The sequence below is a fragment of the Fistularia commersonii genome, chromosome 19, assembly GCF_037954325.1.
Source record: "Fistularia commersonii isolate RoL2024-O1a breed Wild chromosome 19, RoL_Fcom_v1.0, whole genome shotgun sequence".
Taxonomy (NCBI): Eukaryota; Metazoa; Chordata; class Actinopteri; order Syngnathiformes; family Fistulariidae; genus Fistularia; species Fistularia commersonii.
The window spans coordinates 13,677,688-13,705,533 of NC_141302.1; the positions used below are offsets into that span (position 1 = coordinate 13,677,688).

Here is a 27,846-nt window from a genome sequence, read left to right on the forward strand (position 1 = left end):
GGATGTGACCGTTAACAATCTTCGAGCAATTGAGCATGTTTGAAAAAAAATACAGGAAAATAAATATGTTGTACAAGCCAACAAATATCAATTGCTACAGAGAAGTTATATCTTCAGATATTTGTTTTTCAAAATGCAGGCAGTTCAGAATTTAAATACTAAAATAAATACTTTAAATAAAATTTAGTGATTTTTTTTTTTCCAATTCTTTTTTAAAATTCAGGACCAGTTTCCAATACACGCTCTGAAAGCCCAAAGCTCAAAATGTTCAAAATGTGTTCATTACATAAATAAAATTGAGTGTCCTTGAGTGGACTAGAATATAGAATAGACTAGAATATTCCTTAAATTATCACAAAGTAGGGAAATTGAGTGTGATCAGTGATACTTTCAGAGACTCTCATCTGATTGGCAGATCAGATAAAAATAAAATCAGAATTTTATACTTTCCCATATAAACTTACAGATTGGATGCAGATTCTCTCCTGACTAATGGTGAAGGTTCCTTTAGGATCCACCACCATATATTCTTCTTATGGGGTCCAAACATGATGCATTAAACAAACCAACTACTCCTTTATACACATATACTAGCGTACTCGAGAAACAAATGTATTTTATTAGAAAAGCCAACGATAGGGTAATTCCACAAAACTTCCCTAAAATCACATCGAAAGGAAATGTTCTACTTTCCGCTTATGTCGGCGACATTGTGTTTCTGGAATGTACCACACAGAGATAATTGGTGGAGCAGTGATCATGTGATCAATGACACTCACAGACTCCTATCTGATTGGTCGATCACGTTCTGTCTCACTTAATAAAACTACAGATTAGATGCAGATTCTCTCCAGTGAAGGTGGAGGTTTCAACCAACATGACTCCTGTCTCTGTTGTTTTTCATGTGTCAAGTTTGCTGCTAGTGAGAACAGGTGAGCATCATATTTTTATTTTGTTTTCTTTTAACTTTGTTTTTCTTTCAAGTATCATCATGGATTCTGCACAGCTGAGGTTTTTATGTGTGTAACTTTAACTTTACATTTCTTTCTTTTCCATTTCCTCCTCAGCTCATATCACAGCTTCATCGTCGTCTTTACAGTATTTGTCCGTCAATGTTGGCGAAGACTTTATTTTGGAGTGTTTTGATGAAGAGTCTAAATTTCTGTCAATGTTTTACTGGTATAAACAACCTTTGGGACAAACACCAAATCCAATAGTTCAATTTGATAAACGTAGCTGGATGTATTTTCAAAATGAATATAAAAATAAAAACAAACGGTTTAGACTTGACATTGATGCTGGCAGAAATCACTTAAATATCTTAGATGCACAAATTTCCGACTCAGCTACTTACTTCTGCACGGGGAGCTCATCAGATGCCTTTGAATTTCTGAACAGCATCATGGTCATTGTGAGGGATTCCAGTCCAAACGTCAACCTTTCTGTCCTTGTCTCGCCATCTGGGACCCCCAATCCAAGAGGCTCTGTGCATCGGAAGTGTTCAGTCCAAACTGGGACTTGTGGTACAGGGCACAGTGTTTACTGGTTCAAAGACTCCGAGGAATCTCAACCGGGAATTATCTATACTCAAGAAGTCGGAGAGGATCAGTGTGAGAGCAAACCTGGGACCCAAACACACACCTGTTTCTACCACTTGTCGAAAGAGAATCTGAGCTCTCACACTGAGACCTACAGTTGTGCTGCTGCATCATGTGGACAGATACTGTTTGGAAAAGGGACAACTCAGGATCCACAAGGTAAGTAGATGAAAATTACAAGTAAGTAGTGATTATTCCAGTCCACTGAAGAAAATAAAACTGAAATCTCTTGATCTCACTGATCAAATCAGCAGAGGGCAATAACTTCAGGCTCTGGGATTCTGTGTTAAGAAGAGCTTTGACACTCATCACCATCCTGGTTATTGTCCTGAATTCCATTGACTTTATTATGTCCACGATGAGCAGCTCCTGGTGCAAAGGTAGGAGAAGATGTCACTTTTTTCACTTTTTTACTTCTGTTGATCAGAAGATGATGGAATGGAATTTCATCAAAATCTACTCAAAATATAGACTTTTCAGTTCTTTCAAATAAAATCCAACATAATCAATGTCCAATGATTGGATGTTATTTGTATGTTTGGAAGATGTGGGTTTTAGGTTGGTGTAACATTTCAACTCAAAAACCCCATTCTTTTGACTCTTTAGTATTTCACACTAAATTTAAATCTGTGTTAAATCACCTGAGTTCTATGTGAACACATATCAACCAAAATATAAAATAATTCACGTCTATTAATGAAACACCAATGTGGACTGATAATGTTGGTGTGTCCAGATCATCAGTACTGAAGTGATCATAACATGTGATCAACCAGTGAACCAGTGAAGACCAATATTCATTGTTCCTTTTCAAAGAAAATGCTGCTGAATCTTTAATTTGTCCTGCTGTTTTGTGTGTTTTTTCCAATAAATACTGTGTATCAGGAGAACTGGTTGGTAACATTCAGAGTGGAAGAAAAGTTTGCCACCATCTTTGCCAACATTTCTCCTTTTTCTCTGTTTTCTTGTCCTGGCAAAACTCTGAAACTACGTCTACCGCTGCCTGGGGACCAAATGCAGAGGTAGGATATGATTTCCATAATTAATGAAAAAATGGAGGCCCAACACAGGATGTCAAGAATATATTACACGTTGTTGTGAAAAGGCTGGGGTTTCAGGAAATGACGGGGTTTCAAGAGAAGAGTTTAAAATTGAATCACACTCCAGTTGTTCGTGGGAGTGCTGGTCAAAGCCACCTGCAAAATATACAAAGATACTGGATTTAATTCCTACGCTTCATGTGTTTTCATCAGGTTCGCCAAGAGTCAGGGAACCTCCAAGCTTCTCAAAGGGATTCCAAGAAGGATGACACCTGGAGTGAATGTGTGTACCACAGTCTGAGGCAGTAGATCAGACTCAACGTGTGAAACATTGCTTTGTACTTTCAGCAATATAACATGATTTGTTTTCCATGCAAATAAACAACAACATGCAATTTTTTTTTTGACAAGTGATTTCAGGAATGGATTGTGCAAGACGTCATTGCGGTATCTTAATCTATAAATGAAAAACAAGACATTTGCATTCGAGCTATTAGAAAAAGATGGTTTTTGGTCACCTGACTTCACAACTAACTATCAACATCCTGAACAACTTACTTTTCATTGATCAATCGGTACAGACACCATAGTTTAATCACAATTTCTGGTTTGAATTCAGAAAAAACTTCAAAACTGAAAAAAATTGATAGCACATCAAGTACATTCACACGAGGTTGCTACCGGGTTGCTTGAATCACATAAGAAAGTGAGCAGCATCAGTATGTGAATATATATTTACAAATGGAAAAAAATAAAACCTTTTTATTTTCCGCTACCCCTTCAGACGACACCAAAACGAATCAACATACTCCATCTAACTCTGTACCAATATCTGCCACTTCGTGGTCCACCCCTTCTTCCATTTCTTCCCTCCACTCGCTTTCATCTTCCTTATTCATTAGATTTAAAGTGTTGTATGTATGTGTTTCTTATATTTCATGCGACACTGTAACCTCACCTTCTGGTGTTTTTCAGTGTCACAAACAATTAGCACTTGGGAAATGACCAGATGGTTGGTAGGTGAAGGAAAGAACCAGCAATAGACACAGAACCACATTTACATTCCATTGACTTGAGAGGGCAGCAGTCGAAGGAGACGGAGAATAAATATAACTAGATTGAAGAAGGCTTGACCTGAGCCTGAAACGCACATAATGTTTATTTTTCATGTTGCTTTCTTGTTGTCCATTTTACTTGTTTGAACATGATCAAAATCCTCAACACTTTCCTGCAGAGCTATTTTCATATCTGCGACTTTAGCTTTGCAACTCTTATGTGTTCAGGTTCATAGGCTCAGTATGTGTCAGTCAGCCAAGTGTATCATGCTCTACAACTCCTTGCAGATAAGGAAACTTTAAAATTTGAAATTGATTTGTTCTTAACCATTTTCTCCTCTGTCATTCAAAAAGACATACTGGTGTAAAAATGAAGTCTTTAGTGGAAAGTTAAGCTGAAACCTTTCGAACAGAAAACCTCAACAAACAATATATTTCCTGTCTGTGAGGAGGGGCGGCGGTGGAGAGGGGACTGAGAAACCAGTTGGGCTGAACTCAGTGAAGAACTTTGACCAAAGAAGGAACTTCAAATAACTGACTCTTTTTTTTCATTTCCTTCTCTTCTTATAACTGTGTGAAGAGTTTTTAAAAAGTGAATGAAATACACATCATTATAAAACGTGCTGTATGAACATCACTGATGTTGAAGCTTCTCAGTGGTCCAGCAACAGTTTCCTCTCTTCATTTGGTTTGTGATGCATAATAACCTATGAAATCATTAGATGTCGTCGGCACAGGAGTGTTGGTTTATTATATGTTCTGACTGGCATGCTCTCATCTCTCAGAACATTCAAGAACATCTGCATCTTCATGAGAAATGACAGGAACCATGTCCATTTATTACATTACACTGGAATACAAACACTGATCTGACGTTTCCTCCCACTGTCTTCTTGATCCTCTTGCCTTGACAACTGTTAGAGCAGCATAGTGGAGCTTCTCTGCTTCTTGCTGACCCTGTTAATTTCACCTTAAACACAAGAGTGTCATACAGTCATACATGTCATGACTGAAAATAGAAAATACTTCCTCAACACATGTGATTTTTTGTCTTTTTCATCACTTCTTTGGATAGTGTAAGTTATATATTCCCCTCTTGTGCCCCTCAGTTGTCAAGTGGTAGTTAAAATGGCAGCAATACAACAGGAACATTACAGAAGCCAGTGCAAGAAGAGCTTCATGCTCATAACTGTCTTTGTAAATCTTTTTGAAAAGGTAAATGATTCATGGTGGTCTACCTGTGTGCTCCCACATCCTCTCTTAGAAGTTACCCTATGTTTCTGCCTTTTCTGAAAGCAAGTATTCAGCACAGCCATTTCCATCTTTTTCACAAAGTCCATCACCAAAACGCGTTCTGTGTTCCCATCCTGGATACACTTCTTCATCAACTCTATTACCTGCACCAACATGCCCAGAAGCACACTGGCTGCTGACCTAAAGGAGAAGATCACTGAATCCTGGTGGATGCAACTAAGAGGCTTGAGGATGTGAACATGTCACCGATGACTATATCAACAAAAATAAATTAGTCGACTGATGGAGTGGGAACAGCTGTGCAACTGATGTTCGGCGAAAGGATGAACAGCAGTGGCCGGAAGAAGTGGAGAACGAGATCACGGAAAAAAGGAGCGAGAGATGCTTGATAACTGGACTCCAGAAAAGTATTAATATCAAGGAGGAAGTTCAAGCCGGATAGAGCAAATGAAGCTCTGGAGACTGGCAAGCAGATGCTCACAGCCCTGGCTGTTCTGAGATCAGCACAACAGATAAACTGTTCTCCAACAATCCAGTTGAGGTCTTCTGTCAGTGTCGGTGTAATAACATGGCTCAGATTGACAGGAAATATTCGACTCTACGAACGTGTTGACAATATCGTGTTTCTGGAATGTACCACACAGAGACGATTGGGGGAGCAGTGAACATGTGATCGTGATAATTTCACAGACTCTCGTCTGATTGGGCAATCGAATTTTGTCTTGCTTTATAAAACTACTGATTTGACATAGATTCTCTGCAGTGAAGGTGGAGGTTTCAACCAGCATGAATCCTGTAACTGTTGTTTTTCATGTGACAATTTTGCTGCTGGTCAAAATAGGTGAGCATCATATTTTTATTTTGTTTTCATCTTACTTTGTTTTTCTTTCAAATTTGGCCATGTGTTTTGACATGGTTGAGTTTAACATATCTGTATACTGAGGTTCATTTTGTTTTCTTCTGTTTCCTTCTCAGCTCACATGGCAGCTTCGTCATCGCCTCTCCAACAATTATCTGTTAATGTGGGTGAAGACATTGTTTTGGAGTGTTTCAATGAAGTCTCTGATTATGTCAAAAACTATTACTGGTATAAACAAATTCTGGGACAGAAACCAAAGCTTGTGATTAATTTCACAAAAAATGGAATTTTAGAAGGCAAATTTAAAGATACACGCTTTGGACTTGACAGTAAAGCTGGCAGATATACCTTCAAGATCGCAGAAGCAGAAATTTCAGACTCTGCCACTTACTTCTGCATGAAGCGCGAAACAAATGAAATGAAATTTTTAAACAGCACCCTGGTCAGAGTGTTGGACATCCATCTTAAAGTCAGCCTTTCTGTTCTCTATTCACCATCTGAGACCCTCCAGCCAGGAGGCTCTGTGAATCTGACGTGCTCAATCCAAACTGGGACTTGTGATACAGGATACAGTGTTTACTGGTTCAAACATTCAGAAGAATCGCAACCAGGAATTATTTACACTCAGAAAGTCAAAGAGAACCAGTGTGAGAGCAAAGCTGGGACCCAAAGACAAACCTGTTTGTGTCACTTGTTAATAGAGAATCTGATTGTCTCTCACACTGGAACCTACCGTTGTGCTGTTGCATCATGTGGTTGGATACTTTTTGGAAACAATATAACTCTGAATGTACAAGGTAAGTAGAATATAATGATTTATTAGTTTATTACTCGTGAGTAGTGAATGTTCCAGTCTAAAGACAAAATAAAACTGATAGTCACTAAACTAAAAATCCCTGATTTGTCACTGTTCAAATCAGGGAAGGGAAAACACTTTACTTTTGAAGAATCTGTCTTCAGAGGAGCTCTGACACTCATCACCATCCTGGTTATTGTCCTGAATTCTACTCCCTATATAATGTCCAAGATAAGCAGCTTCTGGTGCAAAGGTAGGAGAAGTCTTGTGATCTTATTTTGTCTTATGATAACTTCTAATTCTGTAGAATGGAAAATGAAAATTTGTTAAAACCAGCTAAAATATAGATTCCTATAGATTTATTGAACAACAACAACATCACTGATCACCAATTGGATGCTTTCATGTTATATGCATGTTTGGAGGATGTGGGTTTTAGGTTGGTGTAACGTCGAAACACAAAAACCCAAGTCTGCATGTTGGTTGTCGTGGATATTCTAAATGACAGTCAACCTTAGATGTCCCTACTTTGATTTTTTGATATCTTAACCTACAGTTAAATCTGTGTGAGGATCAGCTGAGTTCTATGTGTTTGCACATCAACCAAAATATAAGATAATTCACGTTTATGAATGAAACCACCAATGAGGACTGATAATCTTGGTGTGTCCAGATCATCAGTATTGAAGTGATCATAACATATTCAAGATCTATCAACTCCCATTTGAAACTTTCAAGCAGTGAAGACCAATATTCGTAGTTCTTTGTCAAAGAAAATCCTGCTGAATCTTTATTTTGTCCTGCTGTTTTGTGTGTTTTTTTTTAATAAATATATCAGTAGAACTGGTTGGTAATATTCAGCCAGAGTGGAAGAAAAACAAAGTTTACCACCATTTTTCCCAACATCTCTCCTTTTCCTCTGTTTTCTTGTCCTGGTAAAACTCTGAAACTACATCTACCGCTGCCTGGGGACCAAATGCAGAGGTAGGAAAATATATCCATATTAAATGTAAGAATGGAAGCACAACATAGGATGTAAAGAATATATTGCACATTGTTGTGAGAAGGCTGGGGTTTCAGGGAATGAGGGGCTTTAAGGAGAAGAGTTTAAAACCGAATCCCACCACTGTGTTTTTGGGAGTGCTGGTCAAAGCCAGCTGCAAAATATACAAAGATACTGGATTTAATTCCTATGTTTCATGTGTTTTCATCAGGTTCAACAAGAGTCAGGGAACCTCCAAGCTTCTCAAAGGGATTCCAAGGTGGGCACATCAAGAGCACAGAAGGATGACACCTGGAGTGAATGTGTGTACCACAGTCTGAGGCAGTAGATCAGACTCACCGTGTGAAATATTGCTTTGCACTTTCAGCAATAAAACATGTCTCCTTGAGTGAAATGATTTGTTTCCTACACGAGCAAACAATTATTGGGAAACATTTTGGTATTTGACTGCAGTTTGTACCATCAAGGCGGTCGGTGTTCTCACAGCTCGAACATGCAATAAAACCTCTCCTTTGCTTGCCACGTCTTGGTCTTGATTGTTCACCATAAGCCAGAGGACGACAGAATCTTTCATTTAACTGTGTAGTCACCACTGCAGAGTTGAAATGTCTGTCCTCTCCTGACAGGAAGTCTTTGTAGCGTTTTCATCTATAAAAGAAAGGCTTTGTAACTATTTGGTTCAGACGGTTAGAACAAGTTCTACAAGGTGGTCTTTGGTCACCTGACTTCACAACTATCAACATCCTGGCCAAGAAAACCAAACACCCTGCCTCTCATGAATCAATCAATCTGTACCAACGTCATAGATAGATCGATAGATAGATAGATAGATAGATAGATAGATAGATAGATAGATAGATAGATAGATAGATAGATAGATAGATAGATAGATAGATAGATAGATAGATAGATAGATAGATAGATAGATAGATAGATAGAACCTTTGAATTTTATGTTCACTGTTCATTAGCTGATTAGAAGTCGTGTTATAAACAGAACTTTCTGATGTGCTCATTTCTGCAGTCAATGTCATGATTAAATAGCTGACAGTTCTCCACAAGACAATGTCAATATCATCATTTGGAATGTCTTATCATGTAACTAATGGCATGGAAAGTAAGGTGTTCAACAAAAAAAGCTAAAAACAAAAACAAAAACATTATGTCTTCATCGTGGTGCCAGTTAGTGTTAGTGAGCGGTAGCAAATGATCACATTGTCCTCGACATCCAGGTGTTAAAAGCAGGGAAAATGGGCAAGTATAAGGATTTAAGATCGACAAGGGCAGAGTTTCAATGGCTGGACATTTGAAACTGCAGCTCTCGTGGGATGATACTGGTCCAAAGAAGGATCAGTCCTAAACTGGCGTCACGGTCATGGGCGGCCACGATTCACTGATGAGCTTGAATTGTTGAGGAAGTTATTGTCATTCTGGCTCTGATAAAAAGGTGCATCAGGGTTTGTTGCATTCAAGGCTGCAGAGCTCCTGAATAGTCAAGATGCCCAGTATAACAGGACGTATCCTTATGTGTCTTCAGTGGATACATATTCATACTTGAATGTGTATCTTATCAACTCTATTCACTTATGAATGCACGATCACATTTGTATCGCTGAATTTAAATCTTTGTTCATATTTTAATAACCAGACTCACAAAATGAATCTCTGTTAACGTCCACCCCGGATGCAGAGGTATGCTGTTTTTAATTCTATGTTCATGTTAAACTGTTTTTAATTGTTTTCTTGCAGCTTTATATTGTTTTTATATATACATGGATGACAATCCTCTGTTTTATGCTGGAGTGTGTGTATTCCAGTGTAAGGCAGTAAATGAGCATGGTTTGAATCATTTCTCATGAAGATGTAGATGTTCTTGATGTTTGTCCTTTCTACAATCACAACAGCTGAACATTAGACATGTTGATGTCGAAATAAAGACCTTTCTTTATTTCACACGATCTGTTGATCGTTTCTAGGTGTTTTCATGAGTCGATCGTGCATCACAAACCCTGTGAAGAGAAGTAACTGTTGTGTTCACCACTGTGAATGTTCAACGTCAGTGATGAGTTATAATTTATTTACTTTTTAATCAGTGATCACATGATAATAAGAAGTGAAGGAAAAGAAAAAAGAAAAATTGCGAGTCGCTTGGACGTTCTCACCTTGATCAAACTTCTTCACTGAGTTCAGCCCAACGGGTTTCTCAGTCCCACCTCCACCGCCACCCCCACTCACAAACAGGAAATATATGCGGCTTCTTTGACGGGGTTTTCTTCTCAGCTTGTTTGGCCTCAAGTGTCTTTTTAAGTTTTATATTTTAACACAATTATGTATGCTCGAACAAGCAAATTGTTGGGATTAAATGATTCATTTAGAATATAAACTGACAAAGTGAAACAAGGGGAATGAGTGATCCATGTTAACGGGACAGCTGACAGGAAGTTGCAACATCAATTATAAGGAAGTAAGAAGAGGACCTGCACCTGCATGTGTTAGAAAGGTGTTAGAATGGGGCAGGACATGTATGCAAGCTGTGTGACAGTGGTGAAGGGTGTTGTGAGTGTGACAAAGAAGAGCAAAGTGATGTTTGGACAAATTAGAGATCATCTCTGAGCCCCTTCTTGTTTGCTGTGGTGATGGACAGACTGACAGATGACGTCAAAGAGGAATTTTCACGGACGATGATGTTTGCAGATGACACGGTGATCTGTTCTTAAGTGGGCAGCAAATGGAGGAAAATCTGGTGGAGGTAGAGTCATGCATTGCAGAGGAGAACAATCGAGGTTAGCTACAGGAAGACAGAAATCATTTATGTGAATGACAGGGATCCAGATTGGAATGGGTAGAGAAAGGTTTCAGTATTCATGTGTGATAAAAGTAAGAGTATCAGTCAGAATGAAATGAAAGGTGTAAAAGACGGGGGAGAGACCAGTGATAGTGTACGGTCGACAGATAGTGGCAACAAGGACAAAGACAGCAAGCACAGCTGGAGGTAGCAGAGATGAAGATGTTGAGTTTCTCTTAGGGAATGACCAGGATGGTGAGGATCAGGAATTAATCTATCAGAAGGACAATACATGCGAGATATTTTGGAGATAAAATCAGAGAGACCTGATTAAGATGGTTTGGATACATACAGAAAAGGGATAGTAAAGATATTGGCAAAAGGATTTTGAGGCAGGAACCGGCAAGCAGGAAGATTGAGAAGAATATTTATCAATGGAGTGAAAGGGAACATGAAGTTAGATGGTGAGAGAAAAGAGGATACAGATGACAACGGCAGAAGTTAGAAGTTGGTTTGCTGTAGCGACGCCTGAAGGGACCTGGTGAAAGAAAAAGTAGACAGTAACTACACGGCATGTTACTGCACAAAAAAGCTAATGGGGAGCCAGGACACCAGGCATGGAGATGTTATCTTCATCCATGAACAACCAGATGAGATAGCAAGCTCTGGAGACTGGCAAGCAGATGCTCACAGCCCTGGCTGTTCTGAGATCAGCACAAAAGATAAACTGTTCTCCAACAATCCAGTTGAGGTCTTCTGTCAGTGTCGCTGTAATAAAATGGCTCAGATTGACAGGAAATATTCTACTCTATGAACGTGTTGACAATATCGTGTTTCTGGAATGTACCACACAGAGACGATTGGGGGAGGAGTGAACATGTGATCGTGATAATTTCACAGACTCTCATCTGATTGGCTGTCTTGCTTTATAAAACTACTGATTCAATATAGATTCTCTGCAGTGAAGGTGGAGGTTTCAACCAGCATGAATCCTGTAACTGTTGTTTTTCATGTGTCAATTTTGCTACTGGTCGGAACAGGTGAGCATCATATTTTTCTTTTGTTTTCATCTTACTTTGTTTTTCTTTCATATTTGGCCACATGTCTTGACATGGCTGAGTTTAACATATCTGTATACTGAGGTTCATTTTGTTTTCTTCTGTTTCCTTCTCAGCTCACATGGCAGATTCGTCATCGTCTCTCCAACAATTATCTGTTAATGTGGGTGAAGACATTGTTTTGGAGTGTTTTGATAAAGACACTGGATATATCAACAACTTTTACTGGTATAAACAAACTCTGGGACAGAAACCAAAGCTCATGATTAATGTCACAAAAAATGGAATTTTCGAAGGCAAATCTAAAGATACACGCTTTGGACTTGACAATAAAGCTGGCAGAAATACCTTCAAGATCTCAGAAGCAAAAATTTCAGACTCTGCAACTTACTTCTGCGTGAAGCACAAAACAAATAAAATAGAATTTTTAAACAGCACCCTGGTCAGAGTGTTGGACATCCATCTGAAAGTCAGCCTTTCTGTTCTCCATTCACCATCTGAGACCCTCCAGCCAGGAGACTCTGTGAATCTGACGTGTTCAATCCAAACTGGGACTTGTGATACAGGACACAGCGTTTACTGGTTCAAACATTCAGAAGAATCGCAACCAGGAATTATTTACACTCAGAAAGTCAAAGAGAACCAGTGTGAGAGCAAAGCTGGGACCCAAAGACAAACCTGTTTGTGTCACTTGTTAATAGAGAATCTGACTGTCTCTCACACTGGAACCTACCGTTGTGCTGTTGCATCATGTGGTTGGATACTTTTTGGAAACAATATAACTCTGGACATACAAGGTAAGTAGAATACAGTGATTTATTAGTTTATTATTCGTGAGTAGTGAATGTTCCAGTCTAAAAACAAAATAGAACTGAAAGTTACTAAACTAAAAATCACTGATTTGTCACTGTTCAAATCAGGGAAGGGAAAACACTTCACTTTTGAAGAATCTGTCTTCAGAGGAGCTCTGACACTCATCACCATCCTGGTTATTGTCCTGAATTCTACTCCCTATATAATGTCCAAGATAAGCAGCTTCTGGTGCAAAGGTAGGAGAAGTCTTGTGATCTTATTTTGTCTTATGATAACTTCTAATTCTGTAGAATGGAAAATGAAAATTTGTTAAAACCAGCTAAAATATAGATCCCTATTGATTTATTGAACACCAACAACATCACTGATCACCAATTGGATGCTTTCATGTTATATGCATGTTTGGAGGATGTAGGGTTTTAGGTTGGTGTAACGTTGAAACTCAAAAACCCAAGTCTTCATGTTGGTTGTCGTGGATATTCTAAATTACAAAGTCAACATTTGATGTCCCTACTTTGATTTTTTGATATCTTAACCTACAGTTAAATCTGTGTGAGGATCAGCTGAGTTCGACATGAGTGCACATCAACCAAAATAAAGGATAATTTACGTTTATGAATGCAACGCAAATGAAGACTGATAATGTTGGTGTGTCCAGATCATCAGTATCGAAGTGATCATAACATATTCAAGATCTATCAACTCCCATTTGATGGACCTTTCAACCAGTGAAGACCAATATTCGTTGTTCCTTGTCAAAGAAAATCCTGCTGAATCTCTATTTGTCCTGCTGTTTTGTGTGTTTTTTTCAATAAATATATCAGTAGAACTGGTTGGTAACATTCAGCCAGAGTGGAAGAAAAACAAAGTTTACCATCATTTTTCCCAACATCTCTCCTTTTTCTCTGTTCTTGTCCTGGTAAAACTCTGAAACTACATCTACCGCTGCCTCGGGACCAAATGCAGAGGTAGGAAAATATATCCATATTAAATGTAAGAATGGAAGCACAACACAGGATGTAAAGAATATATTGCACATTGTTGTGAAAAGGCTGGGGTTTCAGGGAATGAGGGGTTTTAAGGAGAAGAGTTTAAATCCGAATCGCACCACAGTGTTTTTGGGAGTGCTGGTCAAAGCCACCTGCAAAATATACAAAGATACTGGATTTAATTCCTATGTTTCATGTGTTTTCATCAGGGTCGCCAAGAGTCAGGGAACCTCCAAGCTTCTCAAAGGGATTCCAAGGTGGGCACATCAAGAGCACAGAAGGATGACACCTGGAGTGAATGTGTGTACCACAGTCTGAGGCAGTAGATCAGACTCACCGTGTGAAATATTGCTTTGCACTTTCAGCAATAAAACATGTCTCCTTGAGTGAAATGATTTGTTTCCTACACGAGCAAACAATTATTGGGAAACATTTTGGTATTTGACTGCAGTTTGTACCATCAAGGCGGTCGATGTTCTCACAGCTCGAACATGCAATAAAACCTCTCCTTTGCTTGCCACGTCTTGGTCTTGATTGTTCACCATAAACCAGAGGACGACAGAATCTTTCATTTAACTGTGTAGTCACCACTGCAGAGTTGAAATGTCTGTCCTCTCCTGAGAGGAAGTCTTTGTAGCGTTTTCATCTATAAAAGAAAGGCTTTGTAACTATTTGGTTCAGACGGTTAGAACAAGTTCTACAAGGTGGTCTTTGGTCACCTGACTTCACAACTATCAACATCCTGGCCAAGAAAACCAAACACCCTGCCTCTCATGAATCAATCAATCTGTACCAACGTCATAGATAGATCGATAGATAGATAGATAGATAGATAGATAGATAGATAGATAGATAGATAGATAGATAGATAGATAGATAGATAGATAGATAGATAGATAGATAGATAGAACCTTTGAATTTTATGTTCACTGTTCATTAGCTGATTAGAAGTCGTGTTATAAACAGAACTTTCTGATGTGCTCATTTCTGCAGTCAATGTCATGATTAAATAGCTGACAGTTCTTCACGAGACAATGTCAATGTCATCATTTGGAATGTCTTATCATGTAACTAATGGCATGGAAAGTAAGGTGTTCAACAAAAAAAGCTAAAAACAAAAACAAAAACATTATGTCTTCATCGTGGTGCCAGTTAGTGTTAGTGAGCGGTAGCAAATGATCACATTGTCCTCGACATCCAGGTGTTAAAAGCAGGGAAAATGGGCAAGTATAAGGATTTAAGATCGACAAGGGCAGAGTTTCAATGGCTGGACATTTGAAACTGCAGCTCTCGTGGGATGATACTGGTCCAAAGAAGGATCAGTCCTAAACTGGCGTCACGGTCATGGGCGGCCACGATTCACTGATGAGCTTTAATTATTGAGGAAGTTATTGTAATTCTGGCTCTGATAAAAAGGTGCATCAGGGTTTGTTGCATTCAAGGCCGCAGAGCTCCTGAATAGTCAAGATGCCCAGTATAACAGGACGTATCCTTATGTGTCTTCAGTGGATACATATTCATACTTGAATGTGTATCTTATCAACTCTATTCACTTATTAATGCACGATCACATTAGTATCGCTGAACTTAAATCTTTGTTCATGTTTTAATAACCAGACTCACAAAACAAATCTCTGTTCACGTCCACCCCGGATGCAGAGGTATGCTGTTTTTAATTCTATGTTCATGTTAAACTGTTTTTAATTGTTTTCTTGCAGCTTTATATTGTTTTTATATATACATGGATGACAATCCTCTGTTTTATGCTGGAGTGTGTGTATTCCAGTGTAAGGCAGTAAATGAGCATGGTTTGAATCATTTCTCATGAAGATGTAGTTGTTCTTGATGTTTGTCCTTTCTACAATCACAACAGCTGAACATTAGACATGTTGAAGTCGAAATAAAGACCTTTCTTCATTTCACACGATCTGTTGATCATTTCCAGGTGTTTTCATGAGTCGATCGTGCATCACAAACCCTGTGAAGAGAAGTAACTGTTGTGTTCACCACTGTGTATGTTCAACATCGGTGATGAGTTGTAATTTATTTACTTTTTAATCAGTGATTACACGATAATAAGAAGTGAAGGAAAAGAAAAAAGAAAAATTGCGAGTCGCTTGGACGTTCTCACCCTGATCAAACTTCTTCACTGAGTTCAGCCCAACGGGTTTCTCAGTCCCCTCTCCACCGCCACCCCCACTCACAAACAGGAAATATATGCGGCTTCTTTGACAGGGTTTTCTTCTCAGCTTGTTTGGCCTAAAGTTTCTCTTTAAGTTTTATATTTTAACACAATTACGTATGCTCGAACAAGCAAATTGCTGGGGTTAAATGATTCATTGAGAATATAAACTGACAAAGTGAAACAAGGTGAATGAGGGATCCAGCTGACAGGAAGTTGCAACATCAATTATAAGGAAGTAAGAAGAGGACCTGCACCTGCGTGTTTTACTAATTTTATTTCCTTACTTAAATATTTGAATATATTTTTAAATTTCAATTTATAGTTTTAAAGCTTCTATATATGTAAAGAGTCTTTAAATACAATTAATAAAGCTGATCGACAACAAAGATTGAAAATGAATAAATAAGTACAGATTTCTAAACAGCCCTGCAAAACACATGGTAGATTTTATTCATGTTTTCATTCGTCAAATGAGCAACAAAGAAACAGAAAAACAAACAAAACAACTTGCATTGTTTCTTAGCTTTGCTCAAGCTTTGGTTCTTCACTTCAGCAATATGAATTTCCGTCCCTGTTTACTGCTGCCGTCTGACCTCAACAGGATGTTAATGTGTGGTTCTGAATTTCTTACTGTTTGCCTAATAATGTATCAGCTAGTTTGCACAGTTAAAGAATGTGTCAGCCCATGACCATTGAGATATTACTGTTTATAGTTGATGTAAAACATGAAAAAAAAGCTGAAATAAGCCAAGAAAATCAATTGTTCTTCATGCTACAGAAAAGTGAAGAACTCAAATATTTGTTTTTAAGAAAGAAGACAGTACAGGTTGCAACAAAAATAATGAGGAAAATGAAAGGGAGCAAAGGGTAGACAAGGTGACGATTGTGGACTACAATTTAGTATGGAAAAGAAATTAGAGTGGAAAGGCAGTTGGTTCTGATGAATGGAAATGTCTGGGAGAGGCGGCAGTAGAATTCCTTTCTAGATTATTCAACAGGATCTTAGATAGTGAGAAGATGCATATGGCAGGATGCATAAAGAGGATCTACGGTACTGTATGAAGAAGTCTGGAGTGGCAGTGAAATGTGTTAGACTGGGGCAGGACATGTATGCAAGCTGGGTGACAGTGGTGAAGAGTGTTGTGAGCGTGACAAAGAAGACCAAAGTGATGTTTGGACAAATTAGAGATCATCTCTGAGTCCCTTCTTGTTTGCTGTGGTGATGGACATACTGACAGATGACGTCAAACAGGAATTTTCACGGACGATGATGTTTGCAGATGACACGGTGATCTGTTCTTAAGTAGGCAGCAGATGGACGAAAATCTGGTGCAGGTGGAGTTATGCATTGCAGAGGAGAACAATCAAGGTTAGCTACAGGGAGACAGAAATCATTTGTGTGAATGACAGGGATCCAGATTGGATTGGGTAGAGAAAGGTTTCAGGATTCATGTGTGATAAAAGTAAGAGTATCAGTCAGAGTGAAATGAAAAGTGTACAAGACAGGGGTGAGACCAGTGATAGTGTACGGTCTACAGATAGTGGCAACAAGGACAAAGACAGCAAGCACAGCTGGAGGTAGCAGAGATGAAGATGTTGAGTTTCTCTTAGGGAATGACCAGGATGGTGAGGATCAGGAATTAATCTATCAGAAGGACAATACATGCGAGATATTTTGGAGATAAAATCAGAGAGACCTGATTAAGATGGTTTGGATACATACAGAAAAGGGATAGTAAAGATATTGGTAAAAGGAGTCTGAGGCAGGAACTGGCAAGCAGGAAGATTGAGAAGAATATTTATCAATGGAGTGAAAGGGAACATGAAGTGAGATGGTGAGAGAAAAGAGGATACAGATGACAATGGCAGAAGCTAGAAGTTGGTTTGCTGTAGCGACCCCTGAAGGGACCTGGTGAAAGAAAAAGTAGACAGTAACTACACGGCATGTTAATGCACAAAAAAAGCTAATTGGGAGCCAGGACACCAGGCATGGAGATGTTATCTTCATCCATGAACAACCAGATGAGATAGCAAGCCCCAAGAAGCAAACAGGCTACTTACCTTGAGGAGAAGATCATTGAATCCTGGTGGAATGCAACTGGAATGCCATGCAAATGATGTTTGGTGAAAGATGAACAGCAGTGGCCAGTAGAAGTGGAGCACTGGAGAACAAGATCATGGAATAAAGGAGAGGTATGCTTGCTTACTGGACACCAGAAAAGTATTAAGATCAAGGAGGAAGTTCAAGCCCGATACAGCAAATGAAGCTCTGGAGACTGGCAAGCAGATGCTCACAGCCCTGGCTGTTCTGAGATCAGCACAACAGATAAACTGTTCTCCAACAATCCAGTTGAGGTCTTCTGTCAGTGTCGGTGTAATAAAATGGCTCAGATTGACAGGAAATATTCTACTCTATGAACGTGTTGACAATATCGTGTTTCTGGAATGTACCACACAGAGACGATTGGGGGAGGAGTGAACATGTGATTGTGATAATTTCACAGACTCTCATCTGATTGGTTGATCAAATTTTGTCTTGCTTTATAAAACTACTGATTCATTATAGTTTCTCTGCAGTGAAGGTGGAGGTTTCAACCAGCATGAATCCTGTTACTGCTGTTTTTCATGTGTCAATTTTGCTTCTGGTCAGAACAGGTGAGCATCATATTTTTATTTTGTTTTCATCTTACTTTGTTTTTCTTTCATATTTGGCCATGTGTTTTGACATGGTTGAGTTTATCATATCTGTATACTGAGGTTCATTTTGTTTTCTTCCGTTTCCTTCTCAGCTCACATGGCAGATTCGTCATCGTCTCTCCAACAATTATCTGTTAATGTGGGTGAAGACATTGTTTTGGAGTGTTTCGATGAAGTCTCTGTATTTTTCGGAAACTATCAGTGGTATAAACAAACTCTGGGACAGAAACCAAAGCTCATGATTAATGTCACAAAAAATGCACCTTTAGTCGTCAATTTTAAAGATACACGCTTTGGACTTGACAGGAAATCTGGCAAAAATACCTTGAAGATCTCAGAAGCAAAAATTTCAGACTCTGCAACTTACTTCTGCGTGAAGCAGAAAACAAATAAAATAGAATTTTTAAACAGCACCCTGGTCAGGGTGTTGGACATCCGTCTGAAAGTCAGCCTTCCTGTTCTCCATTCACCATCTGAGACCCTCCAGCCAGGAGACTCTGTGAATCTGACGTGTTCAATCCAAACTGGGACTTGTGATACAGGACACAGCGTTTACTGGTTCAAACATTCAGAAGAATCGCAACCAGGAATTATTTACACTCAGAAAGTCAAAGAGAACCAGTGTGAGAGCAAAGCTGGGACCCAAAGACAAACCTGTTTGTGTCACTTGTTAATAGAGAATCTGACTGTCTCTCACACTGGAACCTACCGTTGTGCTGTTGCATCATGTGGTTGGATACTTTTTGGAAACAATATAACTCTGAACGCACAATGTAAGTAGAATATAATGATTTATTAGTTATGTATTTTAGTCATGTATTATGAGTGAATAGTAAACATGACAGTTTGGTGAACAGAGAAGATAAAACTAAAATCTTCTTCATTTCAAAATGATTGAATCCAAAGGCAGAGTGAACTTGGTTCCTGTTCTGAGTGGAGGTTTGATCTTCACCACAATCCTGGATGTTTTCCTGATTGTTACCGTGTACAGACTGTACAAGACAAACATCAGCCGACACACAGGTGGGACAAACAGTCGATCTTTGACTTCTTTGTTCACTGTTCATGGTGCTGATGACAAGTTGTCTTATGAACAGAACTTGTTGATGTCCTCAATTCTGCAGTCAATGTCCTGACTTTTTAGCTGCAAACATCAGTGTCAGAGTAAGCTTAGTGGCAATTATTCTATGAGGTGATGCCAATATCATCATTTGGAACATCTTATCATTTATTAAATTAGGGGCATGTATTTTGATGTGTTCAATGTTCACTTACTGTGTCTTCATCATGCCACCTGTATGTAGATGGGATATGTTGGGTAGCCAGAGAATATGTTGTCCCAGAGTCAATGAATTAGTAGCAAGAAAAATTGGGAAATGCAATGATTTGAGTTTGACAAGGGTAACATTTTGATTGACAGACAATTGGGTCAGACTATCTCCGAAACTGCAGCCCTTGAAGGGTGTTCTTGGTCTGCAATGGTCACTACCTATCAAAGTTGTCCAGTTGGATCCTTGTGTCTCTTTAGTAGATACCACTGCATGCTGAAATTACTTCTTTCAGGGTACACTTTGTGTTTTTTTTTCAGTGATCAACTCATTGTCATATTGAATCGTGCAGCATGGTAACAGTTTGAGAAAACTTGATTTTTTTTTTCTTTTTCATGACCAGACTCAACAGTCAAATCTCCATCCAGCCCCACCCCAGATACAAAGGTATGTTGTTTTAATGTCTAATGTTAACATAATTTCATATGTTTCACATAATTTGAAGAAGGATATAAGCAACATCACATATTTACCTTTAAAAGAACAAAGGTTAAAAAAGACGGTAATAAAAATGAAGCTGTTCTTGTACTGGCTCCCATGATGTTCCTGATGTATTACTGCTATTTCAACTACAATGTGGCAACTGAGAAGCGGGAAATATCTGACAGATATGATCCAAAGAACTGATTAAAATAATTTAATTAACTTTTAGATTCATTGGGGGGACCATGTTGTAGTATCAATAATGAAATATTTAATGAGTGAAATTCTGTGTTTCATGTGAAATTTACAGGATCGCCAAGAAACAGAGAACCTCCACTATGCTGCTCTAAGAGTTGTGAAGGCAAGAGGACCAAGAAGACAGAGGGAGGAAACCTCAGATCAGTGTGTGTATTCCAGTGTAAAGCAGTAAAAGGACATGGTTCCAGTTATTTCATCATGGAGTTGCAGATGTTCTTGAATATTCTGGAACATTGGAACATGTCAGTCATCCAATGTTCAAACAATCAGACAATAAACCACCACTGCTGTGCCGCCAACATCTGTTGGTCTTCTCTGGTTGTTTTAAGAAAAGGGGTTTCATGAGTTGATTGTGCATCAAGTATTTCTTCATCTTCTACATTTCCTCGTCATCACAAACCCCATGAAGAGAAGCAACCGTTGCACTCACAACAGTGAGGTTGAAGCGTCAGTGATGTTCATGCATCAAGGTTTTTCATGGTGTGTATTTTTATTCGCTTTTTAAACAGCGGTCACACATTGAAAAGAAGTTAAAGGAAACAGAAAGAGTCAGAAACATTTTGAAATTCTCACTTTGGTCAAACTTCTTCACTGAGTTCAGCTTCACTGGTTTCACAGTCCCCACTCCATCGCCGCCCACGCTCACAAACCGGAAATATATGTTGCTTGTTTGTCAAGCTTATCTATTCATCTTGTTTCACCTTAATTCTCTTTGAAATACTATATTTAATACTATCACATCTGTTTGAATGAGCACAGAATTTTGGTTAAATGATGCATTGAAAATCTAAATTGACAAAGTGAAACAAGGTGACTGAGCGATCCATGTTAATGAGACTGCTGACAGGAAGCCGTCACAGCAGCTATAAGGAAGTAGGAGGGCCTGTGGGCCAGACTCGGCTGAGGATGGATTGTGAACTGGGGGCCAAAACATCCTGAGGCAGCGGAACACAAATAGTTAGATGTTGCATTGGAGGTGCCAGCTGGTCAAACAAACTGACCTGTCAAGATCACTTCTACTCCATTTATCTTCCTTTCAATACCATGACAACTTAAAACCTGCTCCTAACTTTCTTCAACCTCCCCAACTGGTCTTCCAGGACAAACCGTATATCCACATTTTCTCTTGGCATTTCAACCAACTCTTGCCTTTCCTTTCTTCTCTCTGCTTCTGAACACGACTTCCTCTTCTCCTTCTTCTACCCACAGTAGCCCAATTTCCACTGGTAGCCTGAGGGCGGGGAATTCGTACCAGTGGCAATTGTTGGCAATCAGGGCCTTGACAGATCTGGTATGAAAGTCGCAGATGCTAGTTCACATTTCGTTCATGATTCAAATACTTTTTCCGAAGAGAAAACAATAAACTTGAAGCCTGAAAATGACACCATAATGTATATTTTCAGTATTAACATATGAAAGGAGATTTTGTTTCTGCTGCCATCCCTCAGAGTGCTGCACATCCTCCTCATCACACTTGTGTGGGCTTGAACTTCTCTGTTACCCCCACAGCACACTGCAACAGTCTCACAGCTAACATACATGTTCTGCACCAGTCATACTTCTTTGCCACTCCAGACTTCCTCACACAATACCAGAGTTCCTCTCTTTCCATCCTGTCTTATGGTGTTTCTCGGTCAATGCAACTCTCTCTGGCCTTCCTGTACTTCTCTATTGGCATTCTCAACGCAAAAAATGAATCTGTAGTACTCTTTCTAGGCATGAAGCCATACTGCTGATCACAAATGCTGACTTCTTCTCTCAGTCTAGTTTCCACTACCCTTTCCCATAACTTCATTGTGTGGCATGTCAACTTTATTCCTCTATAGTTGCCGCAATTCTGCACATCCCCCTTATTCTTAAAAATGGGCACCATCACACTTTATCTCCAATCCTCAGGCATCTTCTCACTCGCTAAGATCCTGTTGAATAATCAAGTCAGAAACTCTACTGGTGCCTCTCCTAGACACTTGCATACCTCCACAGGTATATCATCAGGACAAACTGTCTTTCCACTCTTCATCCTCTTCAATGCCTCCTCACTTCACTTTACTAATCTCTGACTACTCTGTAGTCTGCAATAGTCACCATTTCTACCCTTGCCTCGCTTTCATTTTCCACATTCATCAGCTCTTTAAAGTACCTTTTCCATCTTCCCATCACTCTTCTAGCATCTGTCAATACATTTGCCTCTATATCCTTAATTCTCCGGACCTGTTGTGCATCCTTTCCATCTTTATCTTTCTGTTTTGCCAACCTGTAAAGATAATTCTCTCCTTCCTTGCTGTACAACCGAGCATACGAGTCATCCCACGTAACATTAAACCAAATGCAATTGGTATTTAATTCATCTGTTTATTATGAAAGTTCGTAAAAGGAAAGTGCGGAGTTACAATCAAATGGACAAGAGGGCAGGTTGGTTGCAACTCAGATCAACAGAAGGCATAAAATACAGTGTGCTCATAAGGAGAACGTTCCACAACTTCTGTGTCTGTGGGTAGAAGAAAGAAAGGAAACAAAATCCACATCAAGTGAAAGTGGGAGAAAACATAAACACATCAGTCAGCAACCCCAACACCCTCTCAGTATTTGAGCTCACAAGTCACATCTTATAAACAAATGAAACACAGGATTGCCATATATTTATATAGTTCATGACTGATATTAAAATGTAGTTCTGCCATAAAAATAACTGGAGTGTGATTTTTTGCAGCAGATCCTCTAAGCCGTGTAATTTACGGGTCTTTATGGATTGTTCTTGTTTGTCCAGCACATCCTGCAAGTGCTCGGTATGACTGATATCTGAGAGTTCGGAGGCTGAATCTTCATCTTAAAATCATTGTTGTGAGATATGTTGTTAGATATGTAACATATGTAAAAAAAGCATCAACATGGATGGCAGGACCCATGGTTTCCCATCAAGAATCTGCCCAAAGTATCACACTAACTTCACCGACTTGTCCTCTGCTGGTGCACCCTTGATGCCATGTCAGGTAAGCGAGGAACGCGGACCCAGAATTTCATGTTATGTAAAAGAAAACATGATTCTTCAGAGCAGGATACCTTTGTCCATCACTCGTTTGTCCAGATCTAATGCTCAAATGTCCATTGTTGGCATTTTTGTGGACATCCTGACTGGTCTCTGACTATGCAACCATATTTGCCATGATGTGCAGTGTATTTTGACACCTATCTATCAGAACCAGAATTAATGTAACTTCCTCAACAATTTGAGCTCATCGTATTGCCACAATTCCACACCACATTCACAGCTGATAGTATTGCATCAACCCAAAACCTTTTTCCACCTGTTTGAACCTGCTTGAACCTATTTCTTCACCTCTTTTATACACTCTCTATTGCTCATTGACCCTAGGTTCTTAAAATCCACAACCTTTTTTCATCTCCACTCTTTTTTTAGTCTTATGCTTCCACTTGAGTCTGTCTCATTCACCCACATATCATCTTGTTGTGGGGAAACTTCATGGCTTTCCTTTGCAGAGCATACATCCATCTCTGGAGATTTTCCTCCTCCTACTCCCTGCTCTCACTCAGACCCAAATGTTATCTTCAAACACCATGGTCTGTTGAGGTTCTGGTCTAACCTCACCTGGCAGCGTCTCCATCACCAGTTCAAACTGAAGGGGCTCAGATCTGATCCCTGATGGAGTCCCTCTTACACCATGAACTTCTCTTTCTACCTACAGCACACCTCACCGCTGTCTTACAGCTCTCATACATGTCCTGCAAAGCCAACCACAGGGTCATTCCACAAAACGTCTGTAAAATCACTTTGATACAATATGATAGATCTACTTTCCGCATATGTCGGCGACATTGTGTTTCTGGAATGTACCGCACGGATATAATTAGTGGGGCAGTGATCATGTGATCGATGACAGTCACAGACTCCCATCTGATTGGTCGATCACATTCTGTCTCGCTTAATAAAACTACAGATTAGATGCAGATTCTCTCCAGTGAAGGTGGAGGTTTCAACCAACATGAATCCTGTCTCTGTTGTTTTTCATGTGTCAAGTTTGCTGCTAGTGAGAACAGGTGAGCATCATATTTTTATTTTGTTTTCTTTCAACTTTCAATTATCACCACACATTCTGCACGGCTGAGGTTAATATATGTGTGTAAAATTAACTTTGCATTTCTTTCTTTTCCATTTCCTCCTCAGCTCATATCACAGCTTCATCGTCGTCTTTACAGTATTTGTCCGTCAATGTTGGCGAAGACTTTATTTTGGAGTGTTTTAATGAAGGGTCTAAATATCTATCAAGGTTTTACTGGTATAAACAACCTTGGGGACAAACACCAAATCTAATAACTGAATTTGTAAAAAAGGATAACTGGTCATATTTTCACAATGAATATAAAAATAATAAACGGTTTAGACTTGACATTGAATCCGGCAGAAATCACTTAAATATCTCAGATGCACACATTTCCGACTCAGCTACTTACTTCTGCATGGGGAGCTCATCAGATGCCTTTGAATTTCTGAACAGCATCATGGTCATTGTGAGGGATTCCAGTCCGAACGTCAACCTTTCTGTCCTTGTCTCGCCATCTGGGACCCCCAATCCAAAAGGCTCTGTGCATCGGAAGTGTTCAGTCCAAACTGGGACTTGTGGTACAGGGCACAGTGTTTACTGGTTCAAAGACTCCGAGGAATCTCAACCGGGAATTATCTATACTCAAGAAGTCGGTGAGGATCAGTGTGAGAGCAAACCTGGGAGCCAAACACACACCTGTTTCTACCACTTGTCGAAAGAGAATCTGACCTCTCACACTGAGACCTACCGTTGTGCTGTTGCATCATGTGGACAGATACTGTTTGGAAACAGGACAACTCAGGATCCACAAGGTACGTGTAAGAAGAAGACTATTTTTAGTCATTAGTGAAAGTTGCAGTCCAATCTATTTTTTTAATGTTTCTAGTCTTCATTTATAAATTATTATCATATTTTTCATTTTGGAATATGCAGGCAAAGACTGGACACCTGTGTTGATCGGAGCTTTGACGTTTAACACAATCGTGGTTGTTTTCTTGGCTTTTACTGCACACAGACTGTACAGGACACAGAGATATAAATTCACAGGTAGGGAAAACTAAGACTATGTTCAACCTGAGAGGTTCATATGGAAAGTTATTTAAATATTTATATATCTATTTTTATCAACCAAGCTCAGAAATGTTTCCAAAGTAGAAATCATTTAATCTAGTAATCCTCGCAGACAGTCTGTACAAAAGGAGGTGCTGCCAGTTTGAACTCCTTGGACATTGCTTCAAATCAGCCCTCGGTTTTTGAGTTCATTAGATTTAATCCATATAAATCCAAAGTTGTTTGGGTGATTTTTTAGTATGATATAAAGTTTACACCCAACGTTTCAGCCCAGACAATTAATCACTTGCAGGTGTATGTTCGGTTAAAACTACCCAACATATGCACGGATATTACTGATGAAGAATATCCTGATTAAATCCTGATGAATTAATGTCCATCATTAAAGATTAATGATCAAATTTTTGATAAAACCGCTTTACTCCAGCTTCAAAAAGTTATCGACAAAATTGGAATTTGCATGGTTTAAGGCTGACACATATGGGGTTTTCTGTTATTTTTGGTTGTATCTCGGAGGGGGTCAATGTCCAAACTCATAGTTTGTCCACTGGAGTGCCTCAAGCCTCAGTACTGAGTCCTCATTTGTTATGAATAAATACCTCCACATTTGGTACATTATTACTGCTTACAACAAGTGTTAGTGTTGTGTTCTGAAAATGCTTCTTTTACGGACCAGACTCACAAGAAAGACCATCGGTTGTTCCGGCTCCAGATGCAGAGGTAGGAACATGTTGGTTGTATTTATATCGCCAAAAAAGAAAAAAGTTATCTGTAGTGATACTACTGTTATACTTTGCAAAAATTGCACATATTTTGGGTGTAAAAAATTAACATTACAATGATAGTTATTTGTTAAAAATCTTAAACAAATAATATCTTGACACATTCCTTTCTTATGATGAATAATTATCCATGGCAACAAAAAAACATTTGACAGCCAACTGAATTATATTTTATTTACAGGGTCGCCAGGAAGCAGAGAACCTCCAATATGCCACTATAAGTGATTTCAGCAGCCACAGACCAAGAGTGAGAAATGACACCAGGGGTGAATGTGTGTACGCCAGTGTCAAGCTGTAGATCATTCTGGATAGCTGTTGTTGTTCCTGGATCCTTGTTTGAGAGTAAACTTTGGATTGTATCTGTTTTATTGCAATAAAACAACTGAACCTCCTTCAATCTCACCAAGTCCGTTTGTGTTAAGTCATAAAGTTTGATTTCTTTGTGGAATTTACAATGAAAAACCACAGAACTCAGGACCCCTGTGGAATCAGTGGGTCAGGAAGCTGGATACAGATGCTTAAATTGACATATATGTATTGACATATATGTACACAACTTCCAAGATGTACTGTCATGGCACTGATGGGAAAAGAACTGGAGTCAAAGTTATCTTGAAGGGGTCATTTACAGTTAGAAAGAAGCTAGTTGTTCACAGAATGCTGCATCAGAGTATATTAATGGAAAGTTGATTGGAAGGACAAGATACACCAGCATAGGGGACAGCCACAGCTTCGAGGATCGACAAGCAAAATCAATTCAAGAATTTGAGGGAACTTCACAAGGAGTGGACTGAGGCTGGAGTGAAAGCATCACAAGCCATTGCACACAAACCAATCCTACACGATGGTGAAAATCTCACTTTCCTCGTGTCAAGCCACTTCTGAACTGGAGACAAAGTCAGAAGCATCTTCCCTGGACTGTTGAGAAAAGAACTGTATTGTTGCCCAGTGGTCGGAATTCCTGGATGGTGGAGGTGGATGCATCCGACACAAGTCTTGGGAATTTCCTGTCACATAAGTCGGTGTCCGACAACAAGAGTATAAACCTGCGACCCAAACACAAACCTGTTTCTACCATTTGTCAAAACGGAATCTGACCGGATCTCACACTGGAAATTACCGCTGCGCCGTTGCATCATTTGGACAGATATTTTTTGGAAAAAGGACAACTCTGCTCTCACAAGGCTCAGTGCTGGGTCCATATGTGTTCTTCATATACAGCTCTCTGATTGGTAGCTTATATCTGTCGCAATTTTTTGAAACTATTTTCTGTATTGGACAAAACTCACCAGAAAGGCCATCGATTGCTGTGGGTCCAGATGCACAGGTAGGAACATATTTGTATTTATACAAACAATTTATATATTCATATAAATCAAATATAGCTCATATGTCAGAATTTGTGGCAAATTTAATTGAAAAAAGAACAGCTATCCATATCGAAGCCACTGTTACACAAAATTGCATATTTTTGGGGTGTATAATGATATGTGGTGTATAATTGGACATTTGAGTCATGAACATAGTGTTAAAGAGTAGATTCTTTTTTTAAATAACTTTGAACATGTCAGCAACATTTACAAATTTGACACCCAGCTGTTTTTCTTTGTTTAAACAGGATCGCAAGGAAGCAGAGAACTTTATGCCACTTCAATGGATTTCAGCAGCCTTGGACCAAGAGAGAGAAATAACAGCAGGGATGAATGTCTGTACCCTGGTGTAAAGAAGTAGATCATTCTTGACTTTTATTGTTTGACCAAAGTTAGAACTTCAAAGTATCTCTGACTCTTTT

General features: G+C 39.1%; 5 protein-coding genes across 9 annotated transcripts; all 5 read left to right on the top strand.

Annotated features, from left to right (window-relative positions):
- Window positions 1-864: 864 nt before the first annotated feature.
- LOC147223831 (uncharacterized) lies at window positions 865-3,437 on the top strand. 3 transcript variants are annotated; one of them, XR_015107622.1, is made up of 4 exons: window positions 865-932; window positions 1,068-1,757; window positions 1,850-2,620; window positions 2,852-3,437. XR_015107622.1 is itself a non-coding variant. In XM_086166275.1 (4 exons), exons 1-4 carry the CDS (start codon window positions 878-880, stop codon window positions 2,945-2,947), a joined length of 972 nt encoding a protein of 323 aa, XP_086022401.1. In that variant the 5' UTR covers window positions 865-877; the 3' UTR covers window positions 2,948-3,437. The 3 variants fall into 3 exon arrangements, 1 of the variants encoding a protein (XP_086022401.1); XR_015107623.1 differs by having other exon boundaries at window positions 1,853-2,620; XM_086166275.1 differs by having other exon boundaries at window positions 1,850-1,978; window positions 2,850-3,437.
- A 2,285-nt stretch (window positions 3,438-5,722) lies between these two features.
- On the top strand, window positions 5,723-8,190 carry LOC147223832 (uncharacterized). 2 transcript variants are annotated; one of them, XR_015107615.1, is made up of 4 exons: window positions 5,723-5,788; window positions 5,923-6,603; window positions 6,727-7,586; window positions 7,817-8,190. XR_015107615.1 is itself a non-coding variant. In XM_086166255.1 (4 exons), the coding sequence occupies exons 1-4, from the start codon at window positions 5,734-5,736 to the stop codon at window positions 7,931-7,933; spliced, it is 984 nt and encodes a 327-aa protein (XP_086022381.1). In that variant the 5' UTR covers window positions 5,723-5,733; the 3' UTR covers window positions 7,934-8,190. The 2 variants fall into 2 exon arrangements, 1 of the variants encoding a protein (XP_086022381.1); XM_086166255.1 differs by having other exon boundaries at window positions 6,727-6,855; window positions 7,815-8,190.
- A 3,174-nt stretch (window positions 8,191-11,364) lies between these two features.
- LOC147223833 (uncharacterized) lies at window positions 11,365-13,727 on the top strand. Of its 2 annotated transcripts, XM_086166187.1 has the most exons (4): window positions 11,365-11,429; window positions 11,564-12,244; window positions 12,368-12,496; window positions 13,459-13,727. In XM_086166187.1, exons 1-4 carry the CDS (start codon window positions 11,375-11,377, stop codon window positions 13,533-13,535), a joined length of 942 nt encoding a protein of 313 aa, XP_086022313.1. In that variant the 5' UTR covers window positions 11,365-11,374; the 3' UTR covers window positions 13,536-13,727. The 2 variants fall into 2 exon arrangements, with proteins under 2 accessions (XP_086022313.1, XP_086022314.1); XM_086166188.1 differs by lacking the exon at window positions 11,365-11,429 and having other exon boundaries at window positions 11,459-12,244; window positions 13,457-13,727.
- Window positions 13,728-17,915: 4,188 nt separating this feature from the next.
- LOC147223834 (uncharacterized) lies at window positions 17,916-20,312 on the top strand. Its single transcript, XM_086166264.1, has 5 exons — window positions 17,916-18,089; window positions 18,224-18,904; window positions 19,038-19,154; window positions 19,803-19,846; window positions 20,193-20,312. Exons 1-5 carry the CDS (start codon window positions 18,035-18,037, stop codon window positions 20,310-20,312), a joined length of 1,017 nt encoding a protein of 338 aa, XP_086022390.1. The 5' UTR covers window positions 17,916-18,034.
- Window positions 20,313-24,122: 3,810 nt separating this feature from the next.
- Window positions 24,123-27,785, top strand: LOC147223835 (uncharacterized). Its single transcript, XM_086166203.1, has 3 exons — window positions 24,123-24,196; window positions 24,324-25,013; window positions 27,673-27,785. The coding sequence occupies exons 1-3, from the start codon at window positions 24,142-24,144 to the stop codon at window positions 27,783-27,785; spliced, it is 858 nt and encodes a 285-aa protein (XP_086022329.1). The 5' UTR covers window positions 24,123-24,141.
- Window positions 27,786-27,846: the final 61 nt, after the last annotated feature.

Coding starts and splice junctions, on each gene's coding strand:
- LOC147223833 (XM_086166187.1), top strand. CDS start 11,375: ATGAATCCTGTAACTGTTGTTTTTCATGTGTCAATTTTGCTACTGGTC. Junction 11,430..11,563: donor TTTGCTACTGGTCGGAACAG/GTGAGCATCATA, acceptor TTTCCTTCTCAG/CTCACATGGCAGATTCGTCA. Junction 12,497..13,458: donor AAGCAGCTTCTGGTGCAAAG/GTAGGAGAAGTC, acceptor TGTTTTCATCAG/GGTCGCCAAGAGTCAGGGAA.
- LOC147223832 (XM_086166255.1), top strand. CDS start 5,734: ATGAATCCTGTAACTGTTGTTTTTCATGTGACAATTTTGCTGCTGGTC. Junction 5,789..5,922: donor TTTGCTGCTGGTCAAAATAG/GTGAGCATCATA, acceptor TTTCCTTCTCAG/CTCACATGGCAGCTTCGTCA. Junction 6,604..6,726: donor TATAACTCTGAATGTACAAG/GTAAGTAGAATA, acceptor TGTTCAAATCAG/GGAAGGGAAAACACTTTACT.
- LOC147223831 (XM_086166275.1), top strand. CDS start 878: ATGACTCCTGTCTCTGTTGTTTTTCATGTGTCAAGTTTGCTGCTAGTG. Junction 933..1,067: donor TTTGCTGCTAGTGAGAACAG/GTGAGCATCATA, acceptor TTTCCTCCTCAG/CTCATATCACAGCTTCATCG. Junction 1,979..2,849: donor GAGCAGCTCCTGGTGCAAAG/GTAGGAGAAGAT, acceptor TGTGTTTTCATC/AGGTTCGCCAAGAGTCAGGG.
- LOC147223835 (XM_086166203.1), top strand. CDS start 24,142: ATGAATCCTGTCTCTGTTGTTTTTCATGTGTCAAGTTTGCTGCTAGTG. Junction 24,197..24,323: donor TTTGCTGCTAGTGAGAACAG/GTGAGCATCATA, acceptor TTTCCTCCTCAG/CTCATATCACAGCTTCATCG. Junction 25,014..27,672: donor GACAACTCAGGATCCACAAG/GTACGTGTAAGA, acceptor TTGTTTAAACAG/GATCGCAAGGAAGCAGAGAA.
- LOC147223834 (XM_086166264.1), top strand. CDS start 18,035: ATGAATCCTGTTACTGCTGTTTTTCATGTGTCAATTTTGCTTCTGGTC. Junction 18,090..18,223: donor TTTGCTTCTGGTCAGAACAG/GTGAGCATCATA, acceptor TTTCCTTCTCAG/CTCACATGGCAGATTCGTCA. Junction 18,905..19,037: donor TATAACTCTGAACGCACAAT/GTAAGTAGAATA, acceptor TTGAATCCAAAG/GCAGAGTGAACTTGGTTCCT.